Raw genomic sequence first — 22,071 nt, 5'->3', positions numbered from 1 at the left:
CCACGCGTGCGCGCTCAGCCACTATCAGATAATCCAACCAGAGAACAACAGACAATAACACCACACACGAGGAGGAGGGAGGGAGGGATGGAAAGCGAGAGGCGGGAGAGAGAGTGGGGGTGGGTAGGGGGGGGAGTGAACCAGTTGCCAGGCATGGATGGGGCTTTCCCTCCCCACGCTCGAGAGTAGAGTGCGAGTGGGCGGCGGTGACGGGCGCATCATAGCGAGGAGTATAAATGTGAGTCGAGATCCTAGTTCGGGCAGAGGAGCGAGAGACAACGGTGTCTTCCTGCGTCACTCGAGCTATCGGAGGAGGTCCCCCTTCCTAGAGGTGCAGCAGCAGCAGCAGAATCTTCGCCATCAGCAGCCGCAACAGCAGCAAGCCACCTTTCCAGCCGCAGACATGAATTGCTTTCTGCTCGTCCAGCCGCGGGTGCCGCTGTCGCCCCGCGGGGTCACCGTGCGCCTGCCGTCCCGCGCGGCGCTGTCGACGGGCGAGCGCGAGGAGCTGAGCGTCACGGCCGAGCGGCTGCTGAGCCGCACCCTCACCGTGGAGGTGGCCCTCGAGACGCTGCGCAACGCACAGCAGCAGGAGGCCCTGCGCAAGGCCAGCTCGCTCATCGACGACGTCGCCGCACGCTTGCGGGACGACCTGGACGGTGCCAAGAGGCGCCTCGCCTCGCTGCACGGCGCCTGCCACGCGGACGGCGAACCCTCATCGACGGGTCCCCTCGACAGCAAGTTCCAGTCGCTGGTCATCGGCTGCGCACTCGAGGATAGGAGGAAGCTCAAGAAGAGGTTGGCGACGCTCATCCGCAACGTGGAGAACGCGGACCGCGCCATCAAACTGCTCGACCATCAGTACCAGAAGTCGTCCGTGAGTGGCACCGGGACGATGACCCGGCGATAAAGAACATCTCAAACATCACTGACACCTTCGCCGACTCGATCACCGTCCTCCCACACATGTCCCCGCCTCCTCCTCCTCGCCCCGACACCACTCGAGGGGCATCCGTTGATCGGTCTCTCTCTGTGGCCGTGAATTTCACCGAGAGGAGGAACGAGGGAATGAATTAAGGGAGGCAGGCTGCGAGCGAGGTCCTGAATCGAAGCATGGGGGAACCGAAGGAGATGGGGGGGAAGTCCCATCTCGGGTGAACCCGATGGGAGGTCCGGTCCGGTCTTCGTGCCCCTCCGCGAAGCGCAAATATCGGCACCCGGTAGAACGAACGAATGACCGAACAGAGTGGAGGGAACGAACGAAGAGGAAAAAGACTGCGTGCCCTTTGTTCGCGCCGTTCAATTTGCGCTAATTTGGCAATCCGAGCCGAGTGTGAGTGCTCATTCATTAATTCGCAGAAGCAATGAACATCCGTCTAGTCACGTGCCAGGCGCTCGGTGTGATTAGCCTAATTAATGATGATGATTAATGAGCTTTAGGGCTAAAGAAACAACAGCGAATCGCTACGCACGTGGCGATGTAAGCCGTGTAAATCCGTTCCGAGTGAATATGCAAAACCAACCAGCGCTCGCATGTGATCGAGATCGAGACGCAATACCATGAATTGTTCGTGTCGCGTGACAACGAGAATGTTCATTTAGTAACAACAACAACAACAAACCTGATCGACGCATGATTCCGTGTTTGAAGCGCCGACGTGTCTGGCTGGAGACGATGTCCAGTGTTGCACAGTTGCATCGCCACGCAGGTTTGTGCAGTTGTGCTGTGTGGCTTCTCAGATGCGTGGCTGTTGTTGTTGATGGGACATGATGACTGTCCGACGTTTCGCTGAACGTGCTGGGAGCTTTCTTCCTCCTCCGAATTAAAAGTACAAAATTCGGCTCAACTATTCACTTTACGAAAACCCGAATTGTAATTTTCTATAAGCAGCGAAACGTCGGACATCACTCCGAACAACACCGAGGGATCACAAAAATATATCCCCCCCCCCACACACACGCATCGGAATGAGCTGTGGCTACTTGTGTTGTACTTTGAGTAAGTTGGCCGGAAGGTGGCGCGCGATGGCCATGATGAACTGGGTTCGTTTCTTGAATGTTTGTCGTTATTGGCACGTGTCCGATTAAAGTTGCCACTCGCCACACATCGTTGTTGAGAAAGTGGACTGCCCGCTTCTGCGTATTCATTTGGTTGTGAAGTGAAAACGCAGTGTGCGATTATCTGAGCCGGAGCCGTCCGGTACTGAGCTCTGAAATATATCTTTCTTCTTTCTATCTTTCTCTTTCTATATATATAAAAGTCAAGAATTGTGTGTGGGTTTGTGGGTTTGTGTGTGGTCGTGCGTTTGGCTCTCCAACGGTGGGGTAAATGCCATAAAAAAAATATCCAGGTACCACGCCGTAAGCCCCGCGGTCAGCAAGCGATATTCCTTTTTCACATCCGTCAACTTTCAATTAGTTTAATTAGCGATTTAGTGAGATTTTTGTTGCGCATTTTTATTTATTTATTTATGACTCATGCACAACCATACAAACGCACGCGCCTTTGGTGGGGGGAACGGCCCATGCCAAGTCGCACGCCTTCAGTGGGAGTGAGGGGGGCATTTTCTTTCGCATTAAAAATGCTATAAAAATACACAACGCTCAGTTAAATTCTTGACTGTGTGATGCCCCCCCCCACCCCGATGCGTGCAGTTATTACTAGTATACAGTCGCTAGATGCTACCACTAATAGGCCTTAGATATTATTGCAGAGCAGCCGGGGAGATCGTGGCTCGGGGGGGCGGCGGGGTAGCAGCCCAGCCCCAGCCTGCCAAGGTGCCACCTCGGCCGGCTGGACAATCTAGGCGAGGCAGGAGGCTCCGAACGGGACGACGCCTCACCACGCCACTCTGTTAGGTGAATACTTTGTGCTATACAGTCGATAAATACTGCTATAGAGTCAGCATGTACTACTGTAATGATAGCAGGTACCACCACAGTCGGTATGCACTGCTGTAATCATAGCAGGTACCACCACAGTATGCACTGCTATAATCATAGCAGGTACCACCACAGTCAGTACGTACTGCTGCTCAATTTTTAAGAGTAGTTTTGAAATATTTTTAAGACCCGGGCAATGCCGGGTACTTCCCGCTAGTATTTATATATTCCCCCCATCCTGGAGTTCCAGTTTAATTTGTTCAACCAGGTTGAATAATCATTATTATCTCAAATAATCAACCGCCCCCCCCCCGGGTGTAATAACCACCACATGCAACAGGTGGTATAGGCTGCTGCTGGGGGGCTACGTGGCGGGCAGCTGCGCAAAGCTGCAGCAATAACTCATTGTTGTACTGCACTTCCATGGCTCCCACGACATATGCTATGCTCTGCGCCCACTCTCACCAACCCGCATGCTGGCCGGCGCGGTGAAGTATGGTCAAATGACCCCCCACTAACGCTCCCCACAAATTCACGTGCAGACAAAGATCTCCCGTATAGCCTTGACAGACTGTTGGAGCAAGTAGCAGTTTGGCGAGGGCCTATGAAGGCCGACGCCACGAACTATGAGGTGATAGTGTCCCCAGCACCACGCCCGGTCGCCTTCGTCTCTCCTGTGTTGATCTTGATGCACCGCACCGTTGACTTAGTTACGACCGAGTCGACGTAGGAAAAAAGTCCGGGACCTGGTCTGATAATTGCCACTGATGTTAGCCGCGTGCGGGAATCGGACTCGAGGCGCGCCGGGTTAGTAGCGCAGTTTCTTTCCAACAGCCATTGTCAATCCGCTGCTGGATAAAAGCGATTTCAACAATCCATCATCGCTCCATCTCTAAGTGGAGGTTCCTCTTAGACACGTTCCGTTCCTTGGCTGCCATGGTGGCCAAAGTTACGAGTCGGGGTCCCCTTGACAACCACCATGAGATACAGTGAGAGAAAAAAGTATTTTATCCCCTGCTGATTTTGTACACCACTGATAATGTAGTTACTACCCCACTGATAATGTAGTCACTACGCCACTGATAATGTAGTCACTACACCACTGATAGTGTAGTTACTATACCACTGATAATACAGTCACTACACCACTGATAATGTAGTCACTACACCACTGATAGTGTAGTTACTATACCACTGATAATACAGTCACTACGCCACTGATAATGTAGTCACTACACCACTGATAATGTAGTCACTACACCACTGATAGTGTAGTTACTACGCCACTGATAATGTAGTTACTACACCACTGATAATGTAGTTACTACGCCACTGATAATGTAGTTACTACACCACTGATAATGTAGTCACTACACCACTGATAATGTAGTTACTATACCACTGATAATGTAGTTACTACACCACTGATAATGTAGTTACTACACCACTGATAATGTAGTCACTACACCACTGATAATGTAGTCACTACGCCACTGATAATGTAGTTATACACCACTGATAATGTAGTTACTACACCACTGATAATGTAGTTACTACACCACTGATAATGTAGTCACTCCACCACTGATAATGTAGTTATACGCCACTGATAATGTAGTCACTACACCACTGATAGCGTAGTTACTACACCACTGATAGCGTAGTCACTACACCACTGATAGTGTAGTCACTACACCACTGATAGTGTAGTTACTACACCACTGATAGTGTAGTTACTACACCACTGATAGCGTAGTTACTACACCACTGATAGTGTAGCTACTATCCACACCGCACCGGCGAAGCATCTCCACCATCCTTCATCAGTGTGTGTTTTGTGTCTTCTCTTGCTCCGTGTCTCTGCGCGTCTTTGTAATCCCCATGCCCGTGTCTTTCAGAGAGAGAGAGAGACACACACAGAGGTATTTGAAACACTCTCGGCAAAAACTAGCGGGAAAATACAATTGAAGAAGACTTAAATGGCATTTAATTTTTCCCGCCAATTTTGTCGAGCACCGTATGTTTGCTGAACGTCGTGCACTATTTAAAACGCTTCGTTTGATTTCTCATCGTCCGTTGATAATTATGTTTAGTGCTAATCTTCAGCACCTGCAATGCATGAACGATAAGCAATGAAAGAAAGCTATCGAAGTTGGACGTTCGCTACAATTTGCAAACCAAAGACCTCTCGTGTCTGTACTGTACCTGTACACACATTGTAGCCTGCAACGCAGGGATACATTATGCAAATGATCAGAGGTGTGGACTCGAGTCATGTGACTTGGACTCGAGTTAGACTCGAGTCATGAATTTGATGACTTGCGACTCGACTTGGACTTGCATAACAATGACTTTGTCCCACCTATGAGATGTGGACTCGAGTCATGTGACTTGGACTCGAGTCAGACTCGAGTCATGAATTTGATGACTTGCGACTCGACTTGGACTTGCATAACAATGACTTTGTCCCACCTCTGCAAATGATTAAACAAAAACATTCAAACCGGTTTCTGAAAACACTTTTGAACCGTGAACCGGTTCAAGCAGTTTTCAGATGTGCTCAAAAAACAAATCTGTTTTGTGTTTCTCCCTTGTGATGGGACTCTGTCGGATGAACGTTGAGATTTCTAAGGGCACGGGGTGGCCATTGAGGTCCGGAATTGGTCTGTTATAAGGCTAATAAGGGGTTGACAGGTATGAGTACACACACAAAAAACTGAGGTAGTTAAAAAAACAAGATTATGTTTTGTCTATTTGTTTGTGTTTCTCCCTTGTGATGGGACTCTGTCGGATGAACGTTGAGATTTCTAAGGGCACGGGGTGGCCAATGAGGTCCGAATTGGTCTGTCATAAGGCAGGGCACTGATAAGGGGTTACATGCATGAGTACACACACAAACTATGAGGTAGTTAAAAAAACAAGATCATATTTTGGTCTATTTGTTTGTGTTTCTCCCTTGTGATGGGACTTTGTAGGATGAACGTTGAGATTTCTAAGGGCACGGGGTGGCCAATGAGGTCCGAATTGGTCTGTCATAAGGCAGGGCACTTATAAGGGGTTACATGCATGAGTACACACACAAAACACTGAGGTAGTTAAAAAAACAAGATTATGTTTTGTCTATTTGTTTGTGTTTCTCCCTTGTGATGGGACTCTGTCGGATGAACGTTGAAATTTTTAAGGGCACGGGGTGGCCATTGAGGTCCGAATTGGTCTGTTATAAGGCCGATAAGGGGTTGACAGGTATGTGGTTAACATAGTCGTGGTCATAATGGTCCATGTTTATCGTTCCGATCGATTTTTCCTCGCCGCTGTGCTCCTCCGGTCGTCTTGTTCGCTGACCTGGGTCGCTCCCTCCGCAAACGAGACTCCACTCGACAAGTAGCAGCAACATCTTTAAACAGGGACGTGTGAACAATTTTGACACTGGGGTTGAGTGGAAAGTAGCCAAGGAGACCCCGCGTGGAGTAACCAAGTACACACGCTATACAAATACATCACAGGTAAACGTTGTTCATTCCACACTGCATCGATGCCCCCAACACATGTGACACTATCACATTGATGCATTTTTTTTATTCTTTATTAAAATCCACGTTTTGAAAAATATACGAAACATAGACCCACATGGAAAGATCAAATAGAGCATTACATCTAAACCCTGAATCCTGACACCAGGTGCTAGTATCAATACAACTTCCGTGGCTTTCTGATCTACTGTTTATAAACGGAACATTTAAAAAACATCTGAAGCCACACGATAAAACACGAATGTGACGTAAAAACATTGCAGCCTCAATTTTAAATTGACAGCTGATTGAAAACATTTTAAAATCTAAGTAAGCATACTTATCATCTAATGCGGATAAACCATTTGAACGAGCAAGTGATACAGTATATATTCTAATGTTCTAGAATGGCTAAAAAAAAACAACCATTATATGCTTATAACCAGATACAGTAAATCCAAAAACCCCAAATTTCAAATATGGACCCCTGGTCTCTCCACCCAAAAAAATAGCCCTTAGGTTGAATAGTTTTACCCACAGGGCAATACCAGCCTCAAGTTCTAAATGCTTTAATTCTTCTACTTAACGTTTTATACATACAGAATGTGTACCATGAGTGGACCAAATAATTTGTCTTCGTAGAGTGCAAATGCAAAATTTGACAGAAAGTGTCCTCCTATTCACTGATTGTGTGTCATACCCCCTGAATGCGATCACGACTTTGTTGTTTGCATATTTGTATTGGTTTTGTTTTCTCAGTCCCCCATGGGCCACTTTGACCAAATCCTACTGAGCATTTAACGCAGCGGAGAGTTTGTCCGCGAATTCGAAGATGGAAATCGCGCCAGAGTTGTACTTCTCCACCAACGCGCCCTTGATTTTATCCTCGGCCAGTGCTTTCGAAACGTCATAGCATTTCCCCGATTTCTTGTCGACCAACGTAGAGTAGGTGGTGCCATCTGGAAGCGTCACCTTCCTCTCCTCCCATGCACATTCGTCTGCTGAAAGCTTGAGATACTGCTCTTTGCCCAAGAGGCCTTTTTCATATGCCTCGTAGACACTCATCTCCTTGCCGACGTCAGGATCAATAATGATTTTGCGTTTCTGTACGACCGTGGACGTTTGCTTGCTCTGTCTCAGCACAAAGAGGTAAAGCCCCGTGTCGGGGTCTGTGATGCAGCGTTTCATTAAGTCCAGGTAAGTGACCTTCTCTCCAGTGTTTGGATCAAAGAAGCCCTTGGTGAATTCTTTTCCTTCAACCAAGGTTTTGTTCATCTCCTCGTCAAACAGCCCTCGGCTGTAGGCAACATTCGTTGGGAGGCGATGGCTTGCCTGCGGATCGATGATGCCACCTGTGGCGATCTGAGCCTCAAGCAGATGAATTCCGTGGTCTTTTGACACAACGCCTTTCTTCATGGCTTGGAACAGTGACAGGACGCCCCCCGAGTGGGGGTCCTTGTAACCGGTAACAGCACACTCCGCTGCGAGAAGCTGATCACGCGATTCCTTTTGGACAACACCTTTTTCGACAGCCTCGTGGACCGTGAGCTTTTCATTGCTTACAGGGTTCATAATGAACCCAGTCGCCGCCTGTGCTTCCAGTAAGGCCATGCCGCTCTCCGGCTTGAGCATTCTTCTCTGGATGGCGTTACTGACTGACACCTTCTCTTTGGTTTTCTCCAGGTAAAGCCCTGCAATGCTGCTAGTGCCTTCAAGGTACCTCTTTACCAGCCGGGTAACTTCTTGGATAGACGTTCGTCCATCGGCCAACTGATTTGCAACTTCGTCGTCTAATACCTGTGACTCGACAAGTTGTGCGACGCTAACTTGACGGCGGAAACCTCGGCACCAAAGGTTCTTCTTTGCCTCGGTCCGTTCCTTGGCTTCAATAATCTTAGTCACAATAGCAACCACATCCGCAAGTGATATTTTACCAGATTTGTAATCATCAATGAGTTTCTCTCTCGTTTCTGCGTCTATAAAATCACTGTCAAATATGTCTTTCAGAGAAACATTTTTACCGGCAAATCTTCCAAAAGTCATGTTTATTTTTTCATTATAAAGTATATCTAGGACCTGAGATTCTATGATGATGAATCTTTCCTCATTAGAACTTACGGAAGACTCCACCAAAAATGGATCATTCTCCGCTCACCACTTCTCACATCACCACTCGTGACGTCACCATCCTCCGCTCACCACTTCTCACATCACCACTCATGACGTCACCATCCTCCGCTCACCACTTCTCACATCACCACTCATGACGTCACCATCCTCCGCTCACCACTTCTCACATCACCACTCATGACGTCACCATCCTCCGCTCACCACTTCGCACATCAGCACTCATGACGTCATCATCCTCCGCTCACCACTTCTCACATCACCACTCATGACGTCACCATCCTCCGCTCACCACTTCGCACATCAGCACTCATGACGTCATCATCCTCCGCTCACCACTTCTCACATCACCACTCGTGACGTCACCATCCTCCGCTCACCACTTATCACATCACCACTCGTGACGTCACCATCCTCCGCTCACCACTTCTCACATCACCACTCATGACGTCACCATCCTCCGCTCACCACCTCTCACATCACCACTCATGACGTCACCATCCTCCGCTCACCACTTCTCACATCACCACTCGTGACGTCACCATCCTCCGCTCACCACTTGTCACATCACCACTCATGACGTCACCATCCTCCGCTCACCACTTCTCACATCACCACTCATGACGTCACCATCCTCCGCTCACCACTTCGCACATCAGCACTCATGACGTCATCATCCTCCGCTCACCACTTCTCACATCACCACTCATGACGTCACCATCCTCCGCTCACCACTTCGCACATCAGCACTCATGACGTCATCATCCTCCGCTCACCACTTCTCACATCACCACTCGTGACGTCACCATCCTCCGCTCACCACTTATCACATCACCACTCGTGACGTCACCATCCTCCGCTCACCACTTCTCACATCACCACTCATGACGTCACCATCCTCCGCTCACCACCTCTCACATCACCACTCATGACGTCACCATCCTCCGCTCACCACTTCTCACATCACCACTCGTGACGTCACCATTCTCCGCTCACCACTTGTCACATCACCACTCATGACGTCACCATCCTCCGCTCACCACTTCTCACATCACCACTCGTGACGTCACCATTCTCCGCTCACCACTTGTCACATCACCACTCATGACGTCACCATCCTCCGCTCACTACTTCTCACATCACCACTCATGACGTCACCATCCTCCGCTCACCACTTCGCACATCAGCACTCAAGACGTCATCATCCTCCGCTCACCACTTCTCACATCACCACTCGTGACGTCACCATCCTCCGCTCACCACTTGTCACTAGGGGTCGGCACGGTTTGAACCGACTCAAACTGGTTTCAAATTGAGCAATCCAAACCAAACCAGCGACGACTGAACCAAACCAAACCAAAACCAAACCAAACTAAGCTAAACCAAACCTCTTAAGTTGGCTTGAACCAAACTAGTTTGAGCCGGTTCCACCCTGTCCGAGCCAAACCGAGTCGGTTTTCGTAGCCCCAAACCAAACCGAACCAGTTCAAACAGAGCCAAACCAAACCGATTTGGTTCGGTTCAAACCGCGGTTTGGTGGTTTGAGCCAAACCGTGCCGACCCCTACTTGTCACATCACCAATCGTGACGTCACCATCCTCCGCTCACCACCTCTCACATCACCACTCATGACGTCACCATCCTCCGCTCACCACTTCTCACATCACCATCGTCTGCTCACCACTCATCACATAACTAGAGTTTGCTCACCAACGACCACCACTATTGTCTAATACTCTCATTCATTACCATCGCCTGCTCATCCACGCGACACAACAGAATGGTCTCTATTAATCGCAGATCACACATCACCACTCATCACCAGTGTCTGCTCACCACAAGCTCACCACAGACTCACCACCACCACTATCCCTTCCTGCTCCACGTGAATCGGCTGCCGGTGAAGTGAGTAATCTCGCGTGGGCGCTTCGACTCTCTCGGCGGGGAGGGAGAGGGGAGGGAAGGGAGGGGGTGGTGAGTGGCGAAATCAAAGGGAGCGCGGCGGCGGTGGTGGTGGTGAATGAATCAGAATCGTGGGAGGGGTGGGGGGGGTTAAGGGGGGCGAGGGGGGTGAGTCAGGCTGGCGATGCACAGGGTGGTTCAGATGATGGGGCGCTGTTATACGATTAAATCGGCCACGGTAGCGAGATGGTATCTGCCTCGCCTGGTATGCAGGAGGTCGTGTGTTGGATCACGACCCTGACGATGTCTGCGCATGTGGAGTTTGCACGTGTCTCTCCCCGTGGTGGCGTGGGATTTATTTTTTTGTCCGGGTCCTCCTCCCGTTTTCCCCTTTCCACATTTAGAATCGAAGTACGCTTCGAGGTAAATTTGGCTGCTAGACAATGTCCACGCGGTGATGCCAAGCCACTGTATCGAGCTGTCGTTTGTGGACAGGTCGCTTCTGAGCTATGATAGCTCAGTAGGCTTGACCTAATAAAAAAAATATGTTTAGTTTAATTTAACTTGTGACCCCAATTTCATTACTCTAAAACTGAATATTCGTTTTAAGGCAAGGTTTATTTACAAACAAAAATTAATATCTTGATTTGAAGCTTTCGTGACTGCATGAATCCATACTCTTTGTGCTTCTTTCGGTGAAGTCACGTAGGTAGAAAATAAAATAAATCACGACGTTTCGGGCGCAACACAAGCGTCCGTCATCAGGTAGGAAAGCGTGGTCTGCTGCTTTCTGCTTTCAGCAGACCACGCTTTCCCACCTGATGACAGACGCTTGTGTTGCGCCCGAAATGTCGCGATTTATTTTATACCTACGTGACTTTACCGAAAGAACCAAAGAGTATAGAAATTCATGTTAAGAAAACATGTGAGGATGGTGGCGAGTCACAAGGCATGCAACCCACCCTGTCGACACGAACCGTCGTACTAACCGTGCCCGCTATTCTCGCCGCTATTCAGGTCACAAACCAGACCTCCCTCCCACCCCTCACATCACCGCGATCACTAACATGGGTCTTATTACGTATCGCCGCACATTAAACTACCCCTGCCACTGACCATGCCCATACCCCTATCAATAGTAACCCTCACCCGCTCATCCGACACACACACACACACGGACACGGGCAAGGGTTGAACACCAAGGCTCGAGGAGTCTTAGTCTCACTCGTTCAGCTCTCGTTTGCTCATTCACGATAGTTCACTTGAATTCAGTCACTCTCATTCGCCACGCTCATTATCCCATTCACGTTTACACAAAGATAAAGATCCCCCCCCCAGTATAGCCTTAACATGAAATTAGGACAAGGGCTGTAAGCGAGCACCTATGAAGGCCGACACGACACACGAGGGGGTGGGTGGCCAGCACCACGCCTGGCCGCCTTTGTCTCCCTCGCGGCGATGTGTATACATCGCACCAGGTACTCATTTGAGGCTGAGTCGACCTAGGTGAGACCCAGGGACCTGTTCAGATTATCGTCCTTGGCGATCGCCGTAAGCGGGAATCGAACTCGGTTCGCCCGCGTTCGCAGCTGACCGCTGCACCACCGCTCATCCATTCAACTCGCTCGCTCGCCAATTCAACGATTGAATTCGCAAACCGCAAAGCCCCCCCCTCCCCTAACCGCGCTGTGGCTCCTTTGCTGCTGTGGGTGGCGGTCGCGTACCTGAGTGCGCTCCCTGCGTGTTGATCGAAGACTTCGGGCGGCTGATGCCCTCGCGACCAGAGGAGGAGGGCTCCCAGTGCGTGACAAGAAACTGCCGATGTCGGTGAATTATATAATCACACTCGCGTTCGTAGCGTGATGAGCAGCGATGATTGGGGGTGGTGGGGTCTGGGAGGCGAGGGGGCTGGGGGGAGACTTGGGGGGGAGTGGGGGAAGGGGCTTGGGGGGGGGCATCGTATGACGCTGGTTTGACGCTTCTTTGCTCGGGAACACTTTGCTGAGACTCAAGATTAAGTTCTCAAGAGGGTCCTTCTAAAGTTTCGCAGTATTGGGGCGATGTTGCTATGATGTGTACAGCAATCCCAAATGAGTAATTTGAGGGAATTTGTTTTCTTAAAGTAGTGGCGGGATGTTTTTGGCCAGTGCCAGTTACATTGTATGGGAGGGGGGGGGTATCTTTTTTGTTTTAGCTACGGGAGGAAACCAACGAACAAACGCCACACAGAAAGACAGCATGAGTCGGGATTTGAACCCAGGAAACCTTGTTGCTGTGAGACACGAGCTATAGCGTGATACCAACCGCACCCTCGAATCCGCACGGCTAATCTGTTATCAATAATACGAAATTTGAAAGAAATAAAGTTTTACTGGCTGGATTCCTGACTGGCGCGCGGCCATGTACACGTGCGCGGAGGTGACGTCACTTGCAATCTCATTGTGACGTCCCGGCTGCCCCCCACCCACCCTCAAACTCGGCCGTAGATTCCGCGAAAATGCGCGGGATATACGCTTTCGTACGATCATACTGCATTCAAAAAAAGTTTTGCTCACTGGAGGGAGGTAGGGAGAAACTGACGGTGAAAGGCACGCGGAGGAACTACAGACATGGGGGAAGCCAGCAGCCAGGCGGTGATGAGCAAACGCCAAAATCTGCCTCACCCCAAGCTCTGCGATCCACTATATATGACGGTATTATTGATTCATTAACGAGTGTTTACATGTATGGAAGAAACCGGAGCACACGAAAAAAAAGTCCAGAGTATGCGACGGGGCAACACTCGATCCCATACAGATGGAGCAGGTGGGGTACACATTTTCTGTACCGCATTCGCCTCTCTCGCCAGGGTTTGACACTTCCACGACGCCCAACAGGAAGGACGTTTTAGCCTCCACAGTCCTGTTCCAAGGGAGCCGGACTCTTCCGATGAAACACGAAGTGTCCACACGGGTCCAGTATTTTTGTCGTCTTAAAAATAAATGCCGCTAAAATAACGCACTCCCAGAAGGCCGTGCTGCTGATGGCGTTGTTGAAGAAACATTTTTTGTTTTACGTGGAGGGACGGGATACGTGAAGGAGACGTTGTCCGCTTATTTATGTTATTTATGTTATTTATATTCTCCCCAACGACCTAGATAATTGTGCTCGTTATGTACGGGGCTAGAGTGTTGCCCCCACCCCAGCCTGGCACGCGCGTGGGGTTTTTTTTTCAGGGTGCTCCGGTTTCCTTTGCCCTATAAAACACAACTCCATGAAACACAACTCCCATCATTAATTGGCTGAAAACGTCTTTCAAAGAAAAGAAGTCAAACAAAAATTACCCTGCAAGGGAGCGGGACCCTGCTGATAAAAAAAAAAACCTGTCCTTTATTTTACCAACATTCTCGTATTTCATACCAACACCCTCGTATATGGCAGCTGCCAACTCAGAATTCCCCGTGGGGAAAGGGACTGATTCTCGATCTGTGCCAACGACTACCCACCCGTGTAGCTTCCTCCCTCCCTCTCTCGCTCTGTCTCCCCGTGCCATTCCTCTGGCTCTCGCTCAGTGCCCCCCCCCCCCCCCCCCCCCCACGAGTCTCTGAGAACCCCCACCAGCCAGTCCATCTGCTCCCCCAGCTAAACTCCTCCACACATAACCCCCGCTCTCATCTCCCCCCACCGCCATCCTTGCATCATCACCACCACTCTCCCCTCCCGCTCCGCTGCGCCCACGCGCTTTTAGAACAGTGAATGAATTAATGAGTGAGCGAGTGAATTAATTATCAAATGTAATTAATGCACGGTTAAATGAATTAATGACACGGATGAGAGAATGAATGCCTTGGCTTCGTGAGTGTGAATCAGTAAGATGGTGTGAATAAGCGAATCAGCAAGCTGATTCCTTCCTAATAAAGTTATGAGCGAGCGAATCTATGATTGAATTATTGAACTAACGAACGAGTGAATACACGATTCAATTGCCTAAATAGTGAATGAGTGAATCTGGTACTGTTGAATGCGCGAGCCAATGAATGGATGGCTGAATGAGCGAATAGATTATTCATTGACCGTACGAACGATGCACCGAATCAATGCCCGAATGACTCAATGAATGAAACCGGATGTCATACCGCGAGGCGGTGCACGTGTGGAGGCGCCAATACCCAGCGGTCTCCGATGACTCCACCGCGAGCTTTTTCTCAATTTGCGCCTCCACTCTGATTTGTGACCCGGCAGAGGTGGGGGCGGGGGAGGGAGGGAGGGGGTGAGCAATTCCGCCCGCCCCCCCCCACCTCGCGAGTTCACGGCGTAACTGGACACGTCAATTAGTCTGAACAGAACGCAGAGGTCGTCGTTCGCGGTGTAGCATCGCGATCGACATGGGCCCTGAACCTGGGAATGAAACTTCCTCGCCATCCACCACTCGTCGCAGGCCGGTGCCTCGGCTCCTCCGGCCCGTGGGTCCTCTCCCCCCCAGCGCAATTGCACCGCCTGCGCACTCGAAGACCACCGCCACTGGGGTCCGGGCCTCGAACGCGCGGTGGAATCGCGGGAGAGTAACAAGATGGGAGAGCAGTGACCGGTCGCTCTCTCGCTCTCTCCGCGCTCTCCGCTTCCAAGCCTCCGCGCTCCGCTCCCCGCCTCGCTCCACTCTCTCTCGCGCGCGCTCTCCTCTCTCGCCGTAAGCGTCATGGTGGTTCGCGTCGTGTTGGTCGCGACCGCGCGCCGCTATCGAGGATTCGCGACGGTTCGCGACCGCGTGTCCATCGCAGCCATGTCGAGTGCAGGGACACGGGGAGACAACGAGAGGGTGGGGAGGGATAGGCGGGAAGGAAGAGAGAGGCAGTGGTGTCAGCTGTCGAGGGTGCAGTCCGTGTAACTGTACCGGGTCCCTCGGCCCGGTGGGGAGCCCAGGTTCCATCCGGCCTACGAAGGGGATGGGGGAAGGGGGTGGGAATTGGGAGAGCGGGCCCCAAATTATTCATTGCACCCAGGACTCGTGCCAACCACGCTACGCCACCCACTGACACTCACAGATGGGAGAGGGGCAGATAGAGAGACGCACGCCACGCAGAGGCATGCGGAGAGCGGAGGTGGCAAAATAGAGAGACGGACGCGGGTCGGAAGAGACAGAGACGGGAAGAGACAAGGAGGACAACAGGGGGATAAACCCGGGAAAAAAATAGACAAATGGAAATGGAGATCGGGAGAGAAAGAGACACGGAGAAAGACAACGGACAGAGCGAGGAAAGCAGAGAGTGGGACAGACAAAGACGCAGGGAGACAAAGCCGGGTAGGAACCCCGTCTCGGTGTGTGAGCTACGGTGCCCCACGCGCATGCTTATATTTTTTTTTGCGCAAAACAAAAACCCTCTGCGGTGGTGCCGAGAAATTGCGTAACGCGCACAAAGAGAAAAGCTCTCCATGAATACCAAGCAAGGGCTTTCCCCGTGCCACAGAGCCCGCTTTCCCCGCCTCCGCTTCTCACTAGAAAATATATTCGTGTATATTTTTTTACGGACGAAAAAAATAAATAAACCCTACACACACGCGCAAAAAATATCCGAAATACCAATTATGGTAGTGTTCGCGCATCGCGGCGGCCCTACGCTTTGCGGATGACGCATTCCTCGTGTCCCCGCTAATTCACACGTTGTCTCAACGCGCACGGGGAAATCTCTCTCTCATGCTCGCTTTGTCGCTCATCGTCGCAGCTCGTCCCACACACGCGTAGGACGAGAGCCGGTGAATCGCTCCCCCCTCCTCCTCGCACGCGGGCCGAGGGAGCCGACCGAGCGTCTGCCGTGCGTCACTTGCAGCGCGGTCTGACGTAGCCACGCGTGCGCGCTCAGCCACTATCAGATAATCCAACCAGAGAACAACAGACAATAACACCACACACGAGGAGGAGGGAGGGAGGGATGGAAAGCGAGAGGCGGGAGAGAGAGTGGGGGTGGGTAGGGGGGGGAGTGAACCAGTTGCCAGGCATGGATGGGGCTTTCCCTCCCCACGCTCGAGAGTAGAGTGCGAGTGGGCGGCGGTGACGGGCGCATCATAGCGAGGAGTATAAATGTGAGTCGAGATCCTAGTTCGGGCAGAGGAGCGAGAGACAACGGTGTCTTCCTGCGTCACTCGAGCTATCGGAGGAGGTCCCCCTTCCTAGAGGTGCAGCAGCAGCAGCAGAATCTTCGCCATCAGCAGCCGCAACAGCAGCAAGCCACCTTTCCAGCCGCAGACATGAATTGCTTTCTGCTCGTCCAGCCGCGGGTGCCGCTGTCGCCCCGCGGTGTCACCGTGCGCCTGCCGTCCCGCGCGGCGCTGTCGACGGGCGAGCGCGAGGAGCTGAGCGTCACGGCCGAGCGGCTGCTGAGCCGCACCCTCACCGTGGAGGTGGCCCTCGAGACGCTGCGCAACGCACAGCAGCAGGAGGCCCTGCGCAAGGCCAGCTCGCTCATCGACGACGTCGCCGCACGCTTGCGGGACGACCTGGACGGTGCCAAGAGGCGCCTCGCCTCGCTGCACGGCGCCTGCCACGCGGACGGCGAACCCTCATCGACGGGTCCCCTCGACAGCAAGTTCCAGTCGCTGGTCATCGGCTGCGCACTCGAGGATAGGAGGAAGCTCAAGAAGAGGTTGGCGACGCTCATCCGCAACGTGGAGAACGCGGACCGCGCCATCAAACTGCTCGACCATCAGTACCAGAAGTCGTCCGTGAGTGGCACCGGGACGATGACCCGGCGATAAAGAACATCTCAAACATCACTGACACCTTCGCCGACTCGATCACCGTCCTCCCACACATGTCCCCGCCTCCTCCTCCTCGCCCCGACACCACTCGAGGGGCATCCGTTGATCGGTCTCTCTCTGTGGCCGTGAATTTCACCGAGAGGAGGAACGAGGGAATGAATTAAGGGAGGCAGGCTGCGAGCGAGGTCCTGAATCGAAGCATGGGGGAACCGAAGGAGATGGGGGGGAAGTCCCATCTCGGGTGAACCCGATGGGAGGTCCGGTCCGGTCTTCGTGCCCCTCCGCGAAGCGCAAATATCGGCACCCGGTAGAACGAACGAATGACCGAACAGAGTGGAGGGAACGAACGAAGAGGAAAAAGACTGCGTGCCCTTTGTTCGCGCCGTTCAATTTGCGCTAATTTGGCAATCCGAGCCGAGTGTGAGTGCTCATTCATTAATTCGCAGAAGCAATGAACATCCGTCTAGTCACGTGCCAGGCGCTCGGTGTGATTAGCCTAATTAATGATGATGATTAATGAGCTTTAGGGCTAAAGAAACAACAGCGAATCGCTACGCACGTGGCGATGTAAGCCGTGTAAATCCGTTCCGAGTGAATATGCAAAACCAACCAGCGCTCGCATGTGATCGAGATCGAGACGCAATACCATGAATTGTTCGTGTCGCGTGACAACGAGAATGTTCATTTAGTAACAACAACAACAACAAACCTGATCGACGCATGATTCCGTGTTTGAAGCGCCGACGTGTCTGGCTGGAGACGATGTCCAGTGTTGCACAGTTGCATCGCCACGCAGGTTTGTGCAGTTGTGCTGTGTGGCTTCTCAGATGCGTGGCTGTTGTTGTTGATGGGACATGATGACTGTCCGACGTTTCGCTGAACGTGCTGGGAGCTTTCTTCCTCCTCCGAATTAAAAGTACAAAATTCGGCTCAACTATTCACTTTACGAAAACCCGAATTGTAATTTTCTATAAGCAGCGAAACGTCGGACATCACTCCGAACAACACCGAGGGATCACAAAAATATATCCCCCCCCCACACACACGCATCGGAATGAGCTGTGGCTACTTGTGTTGTACTTTGAGTAAGTTGGCCGGAAGGTGGCGCGCGATGGCCATGATGAACTGGGTTCGTTTCTTGAATGTTTGTCGTTATTGGCACGTGTCCGATTAAAGTTGCCACTCGCCACACATCGTTGTTGAGAAAGTGGACTGCCCGCTTCTGCGTATTCATTTGGTTGTGAAGTGAAAACGCAGTGTGCGATTATCTGAGCCGGAGCCGTCCGGTACTGAGCTCTGAAATATATCTTTCTTCTTTCTATCTTTCTCTTTCTATATATATAAAAGTCAAGAATTGTGTGTGGGTTTGTGGGTTTGTGTGTGGTCGTGCGTTTGGCTCTCCCAACGGTGGGGTAAATGCCATAAAAAAAAATATCCAGGTACCACGCCGTAAGCCCCGCGGTCAGCAAGCGATATTCCTTTTTCACATCCGTCAACTTTCAATTAGTTTAATTAGCGATTTAGTGAGATTTTTGTTGCGCATTTGTATTTATTTATGACTCATGCACAACCATACAAACGCACGCGCCTTTGGTGGGGGGAACGGCCCATGCCAAGTCGCACGCCTTCAGTGGGAGTGAGGGGGGCATTTTCTTTCGCATTAAAAATGCTATAAAATACACAACGCTCAGTTAAATTCTTGACTGTGTGATGCCCCCCCCCCACCCCGATGCGTGCAGTTATTACTAGTATACAGTCGCTAGATGCTACCACTAATAGGCCTTAGATATTATTGCAGAGCAGCCGGGGAGATCGTGGCTCGGGGGGGCGGCGGAGTAGCAGCCCAGCCCCAGCCTGCCAAGGTGCCACCTCGGCCGGCTGGACAATCTAGGCGAGGCAGGAGGCTCCGAACGGGACGACGCCTCACCACGCCACTCTGTTAGGTGAATACTTTGTGCTATACAGTCGATAAATACTGCTATAGAGTCAGCATGTACTACTGTAATGATAGCAGGTACCACCACAGTCGGTATGCACTGCTGTAATCATAGCAGGTACCACCACAGTATGCACTGCTATAATCATAGCAGGTACCACCACAGTCAGTACGTACTGCTGCTCAATTTTTAAGAGTAGTTTTGAAATATTTTTAAGACCCGGGCAATGCCGGGTACTTCCCGCTAGTATTTATATATTCCCCCCATCCTGGAGTTCCAGTTTAATTTTGTTCAACCAGGTTGAATAATCATTATTATCTCAAATAATCAACCGCCCCCCCCCCCCCCCCCCGGGTGTAATAACCACCACATGCAACAGGTGGTATAGGCTGCTGCTGGGGGGCTACGTGGCGGGCAGCTGCGCAAAGCTGCAGCAATAACTCATTGTTGTACTGCACTTCCATGGCTCCCACGACATATGCTATGCTCTGCGCCCACTCTCACCAACCCGCATGCTGGCCGGCGCGGTGAAGTATGGTCAAATGACCCACTACTAACGCTCCCCACAAATTCACGTGCAGACAAAGATCTCCCGTATAGCCTTGACAGACTGTTGGAGCAAGTAGCAGTTTGGCGAGGGCCTATGAAGGCCGACGCCACGAACTATGAGGTGATAGTGTCCCCAGCACCACGCCCGGTCGCCTTCGTCTCTCCTGTGTTGATCTTGATGCACCGCACCGTTGACTTAGTTACGACCGAGTCGACGTAGGAAAAAAGTCCGGGACCTGGTCTGATAATTGCCACTGATGTTAGCCGCGTGCGGGAATCGGACTCGAGGCGCGCCGGGTTGGTAGCGCAGTTTCTTTCCAACAGCCATTGTCAATCCGCTGCTGGATAAAAGCGATTTCAACAATCCATCATCGCTCCATCTCTAAGTGGAGGTTCCTCTTAGACACGTTCCGTTCCTTGGCTGCCATGGTGGCCAAAGTTACGAGTCGGGGTCCCCTTGACAACCACCATGAGATACAGTGAGAGAAAAAAGTATTTTATCCCCTGCTGATTTTGTACACCACTGATAATGTAGTTACTACCCCACTGATAATGTAGTCACTACGCCACTGATAATGTAGTCACTACACCACTGATAGTGTAGTTACTATACCACTGATAATACAGTCACTACACCACTGATAATGTAGTCACTACACCACTGATAGTGTAGTTACTATACCACTGATAATACAGTCACTACGCCACTGATAATGTAGTCACTACACCACTGATAATGTAGTCACTACACCACTGATAATGTAGTTATACACCACTGATAATATAGTCACTACACCACTGATAGTGTAGTTACTACGCCACTGATAATGTAGTTACTACGCCACTGATAATGTAGTTACTACACCACTGATAATGTAGTCACTACACCACTGATAATGTAGTTACTATACCACTGATAATGTAGTTACTACACCACTGATAATGTAGTTACTACACCACTGATAATGTAGTCACTACACCACTGATAATGTAGTCACTACGCCACTGATAATGTAGTTATACACCACTGATAATGTAGTTCTACACCACTGATAATGTAGTTACTACACCACTGATAATGTAGTCACTACACCACTGATAATGTAGTTATACGCCACTGATAATGTAGTCACTACGCCACTGATAGTGTAGTTACTACACCACTGATAGTGTAGTCACTACACCACTGATAGTGTAGTTACTACACCACTGATAATGTAGTTACTACACCACTGATAATGTAGTCACTACACCACTGATAATGTAGTTATACGCCACTGATAATGTAGTCACTACACCACTGATAGCGTAGTTACTACACCACTGATAGCGTAGTCACTACACCACTGATAGTGTAGTCACTACACCACTGATAGCGTAGTTACTACACCACTGATAGCGTAGTCACTACACCACTGATAGTGTAGTCACTACACCACTGATAGTGTAGTTACTACACCACTGATAGTGTAGTTACTACACCACTGATAGCGTAGTTACTACACCACTGATAGTGTAGCTACTATCCACACCGCACCGGCGAAGCATCTCCACCATCCTTCATCAGTGTGTGTTTTGTGTCTTCTCTTGCTCCGTGTCTCTGCGCGTCTTTGTAATCCCCATGCCCGTGTCTTTCAGAGAGAGAGAGAGACACACACAGAGGTATTTGAAACACTCTCGGCAAAAACTAGCGGGAAAATACAATTGAAGAAGACTTAAATGGCATTTAATTTTTCCCGCCAATTTTGTCGAGCACCGTATGTTTGCTGAACGTCGTGCACTATTTAAAACGCTTCGTTTGATTTCTCATCGTCCGTTGATAATTATGTTTAGTGCTAATCTTCAGCACCTGCAATGCATGAACGATAAGCAATGAAAGAAAGCTATCGACGTTGGACGTTCGCTACAATTTGCAAACCAAAGACCTCTCGTGTCTGTACTGTACCTGTACACACATTGTAGCCTGCAACGCAGGGATACATTATGCAAATGATCAGAGGTGTGGACTCGAGTCATGTGACTTGGACTCGAGTTAGACTCGAGTCATGAATTTGATGACTTGCGACTCGACTTGGACTTGCATAACAATGACTTTGTCCCACCTATGAGATGTGGACTCGAGTCATGTGACTTGGACTCGAGTCAGACTCGAGTCATGAATTTGATGACTTGCGACTCGACTTGGACTTGCATAACAATGACTTTGTCCCACCTCTGCAAATGATTAAACAAAAACATTCAAACCGGTTTCTGAAAACACTTTTGAACCGTGAACCGGTTCAAGCAGTTTTCAGATGTGCTCAAAAAACAAATCTGTTTTGTGTTTCTCCCTTGTGATGGGACTCTGTCGGATGAACGTTGAGATTTCTAAGGGCACGGGGTGGCCATTGAGGTCCGGAATTGGTCTGTTATAAGGCTAATAAGGGGTTGAC

General features: G+C 50.5%; 3 protein-coding genes across 3 annotated transcripts; 2 read left to right on the top strand and 1 right to left on the bottom strand.

The window, feature by feature from the left end:
• Positions 1-135: 135 nt before the first annotated feature.
• Positions 136-2,105, top strand: LOC144945981 (BAG family molecular chaperone regulator 2-like). The gene has a single exon (XM_078874687.1). It carries the CDS (start codon positions 158-160, stop codon positions 908-910), a length of 753 nt encoding a protein of 250 aa, XP_078730813.1. The 5' UTR covers positions 136-157; the 3' UTR covers positions 911-2,105.
• A 4,445-nt stretch (positions 2,106-6,550) lies between these two features.
• LOC144945959 (plectin-like) lies at positions 6,551-8,484 on the bottom strand. The gene has a single exon (XM_078874637.1). It carries the CDS (start codon positions 8,433-8,435, stop codon positions 7,179-7,181), a length of 1,257 nt encoding a protein of 418 aa, XP_078730763.1. The 5' UTR covers positions 8,436-8,484; the 3' UTR covers positions 6,551-7,178.
• A 7,890-nt stretch (positions 8,485-16,374) lies between these two features.
• LOC144945963 (BAG family molecular chaperone regulator 2-like) lies at positions 16,375-18,344 on the top strand. The gene has a single exon (XM_078874651.1). The coding sequence runs from the start codon at positions 16,398-16,400 to the stop codon at positions 17,148-17,150; it is 753 nt and encodes a 250-aa protein (XP_078730777.1). The 5' UTR covers positions 16,375-16,397; the 3' UTR covers positions 17,151-18,344.
• The last annotated feature ends 3,727 nt before the right edge of the window (positions 18,345-22,071 follow it).

The sequence above is a fragment of the Lampetra fluviatilis genome, chromosome 2 (assembly GCF_964198595.1).
Source record: "Lampetra fluviatilis chromosome 2, kcLamFluv1.1, whole genome shotgun sequence".
Lineage (NCBI taxonomy): Eukaryota > Metazoa > Chordata > Hyperoartia > Petromyzontiformes > Petromyzontidae > Lampetra > Lampetra fluviatilis.
This window is presented reverse-complemented; position numbering and strand designations above follow the sequence as displayed.

Coding starts and splice junctions, on each gene's coding strand:
- LOC144945981 (XM_078874687.1), top strand. CDS start 158: ATGGGGCTTTCCCTCCCCACGCTCGAGAGTAGAGTGCGAGTGGGCGGC.
- LOC144945959 (XM_078874637.1), bottom strand. CDS start 8,435: ATGACTTTTGGAAGATTTGCCGGTAAAAATGTTTCTCTGAAAGACATA.
- LOC144945963 (XM_078874651.1), top strand. CDS start 16,398: ATGGGGCTTTCCCTCCCCACGCTCGAGAGTAGAGTGCGAGTGGGCGGC.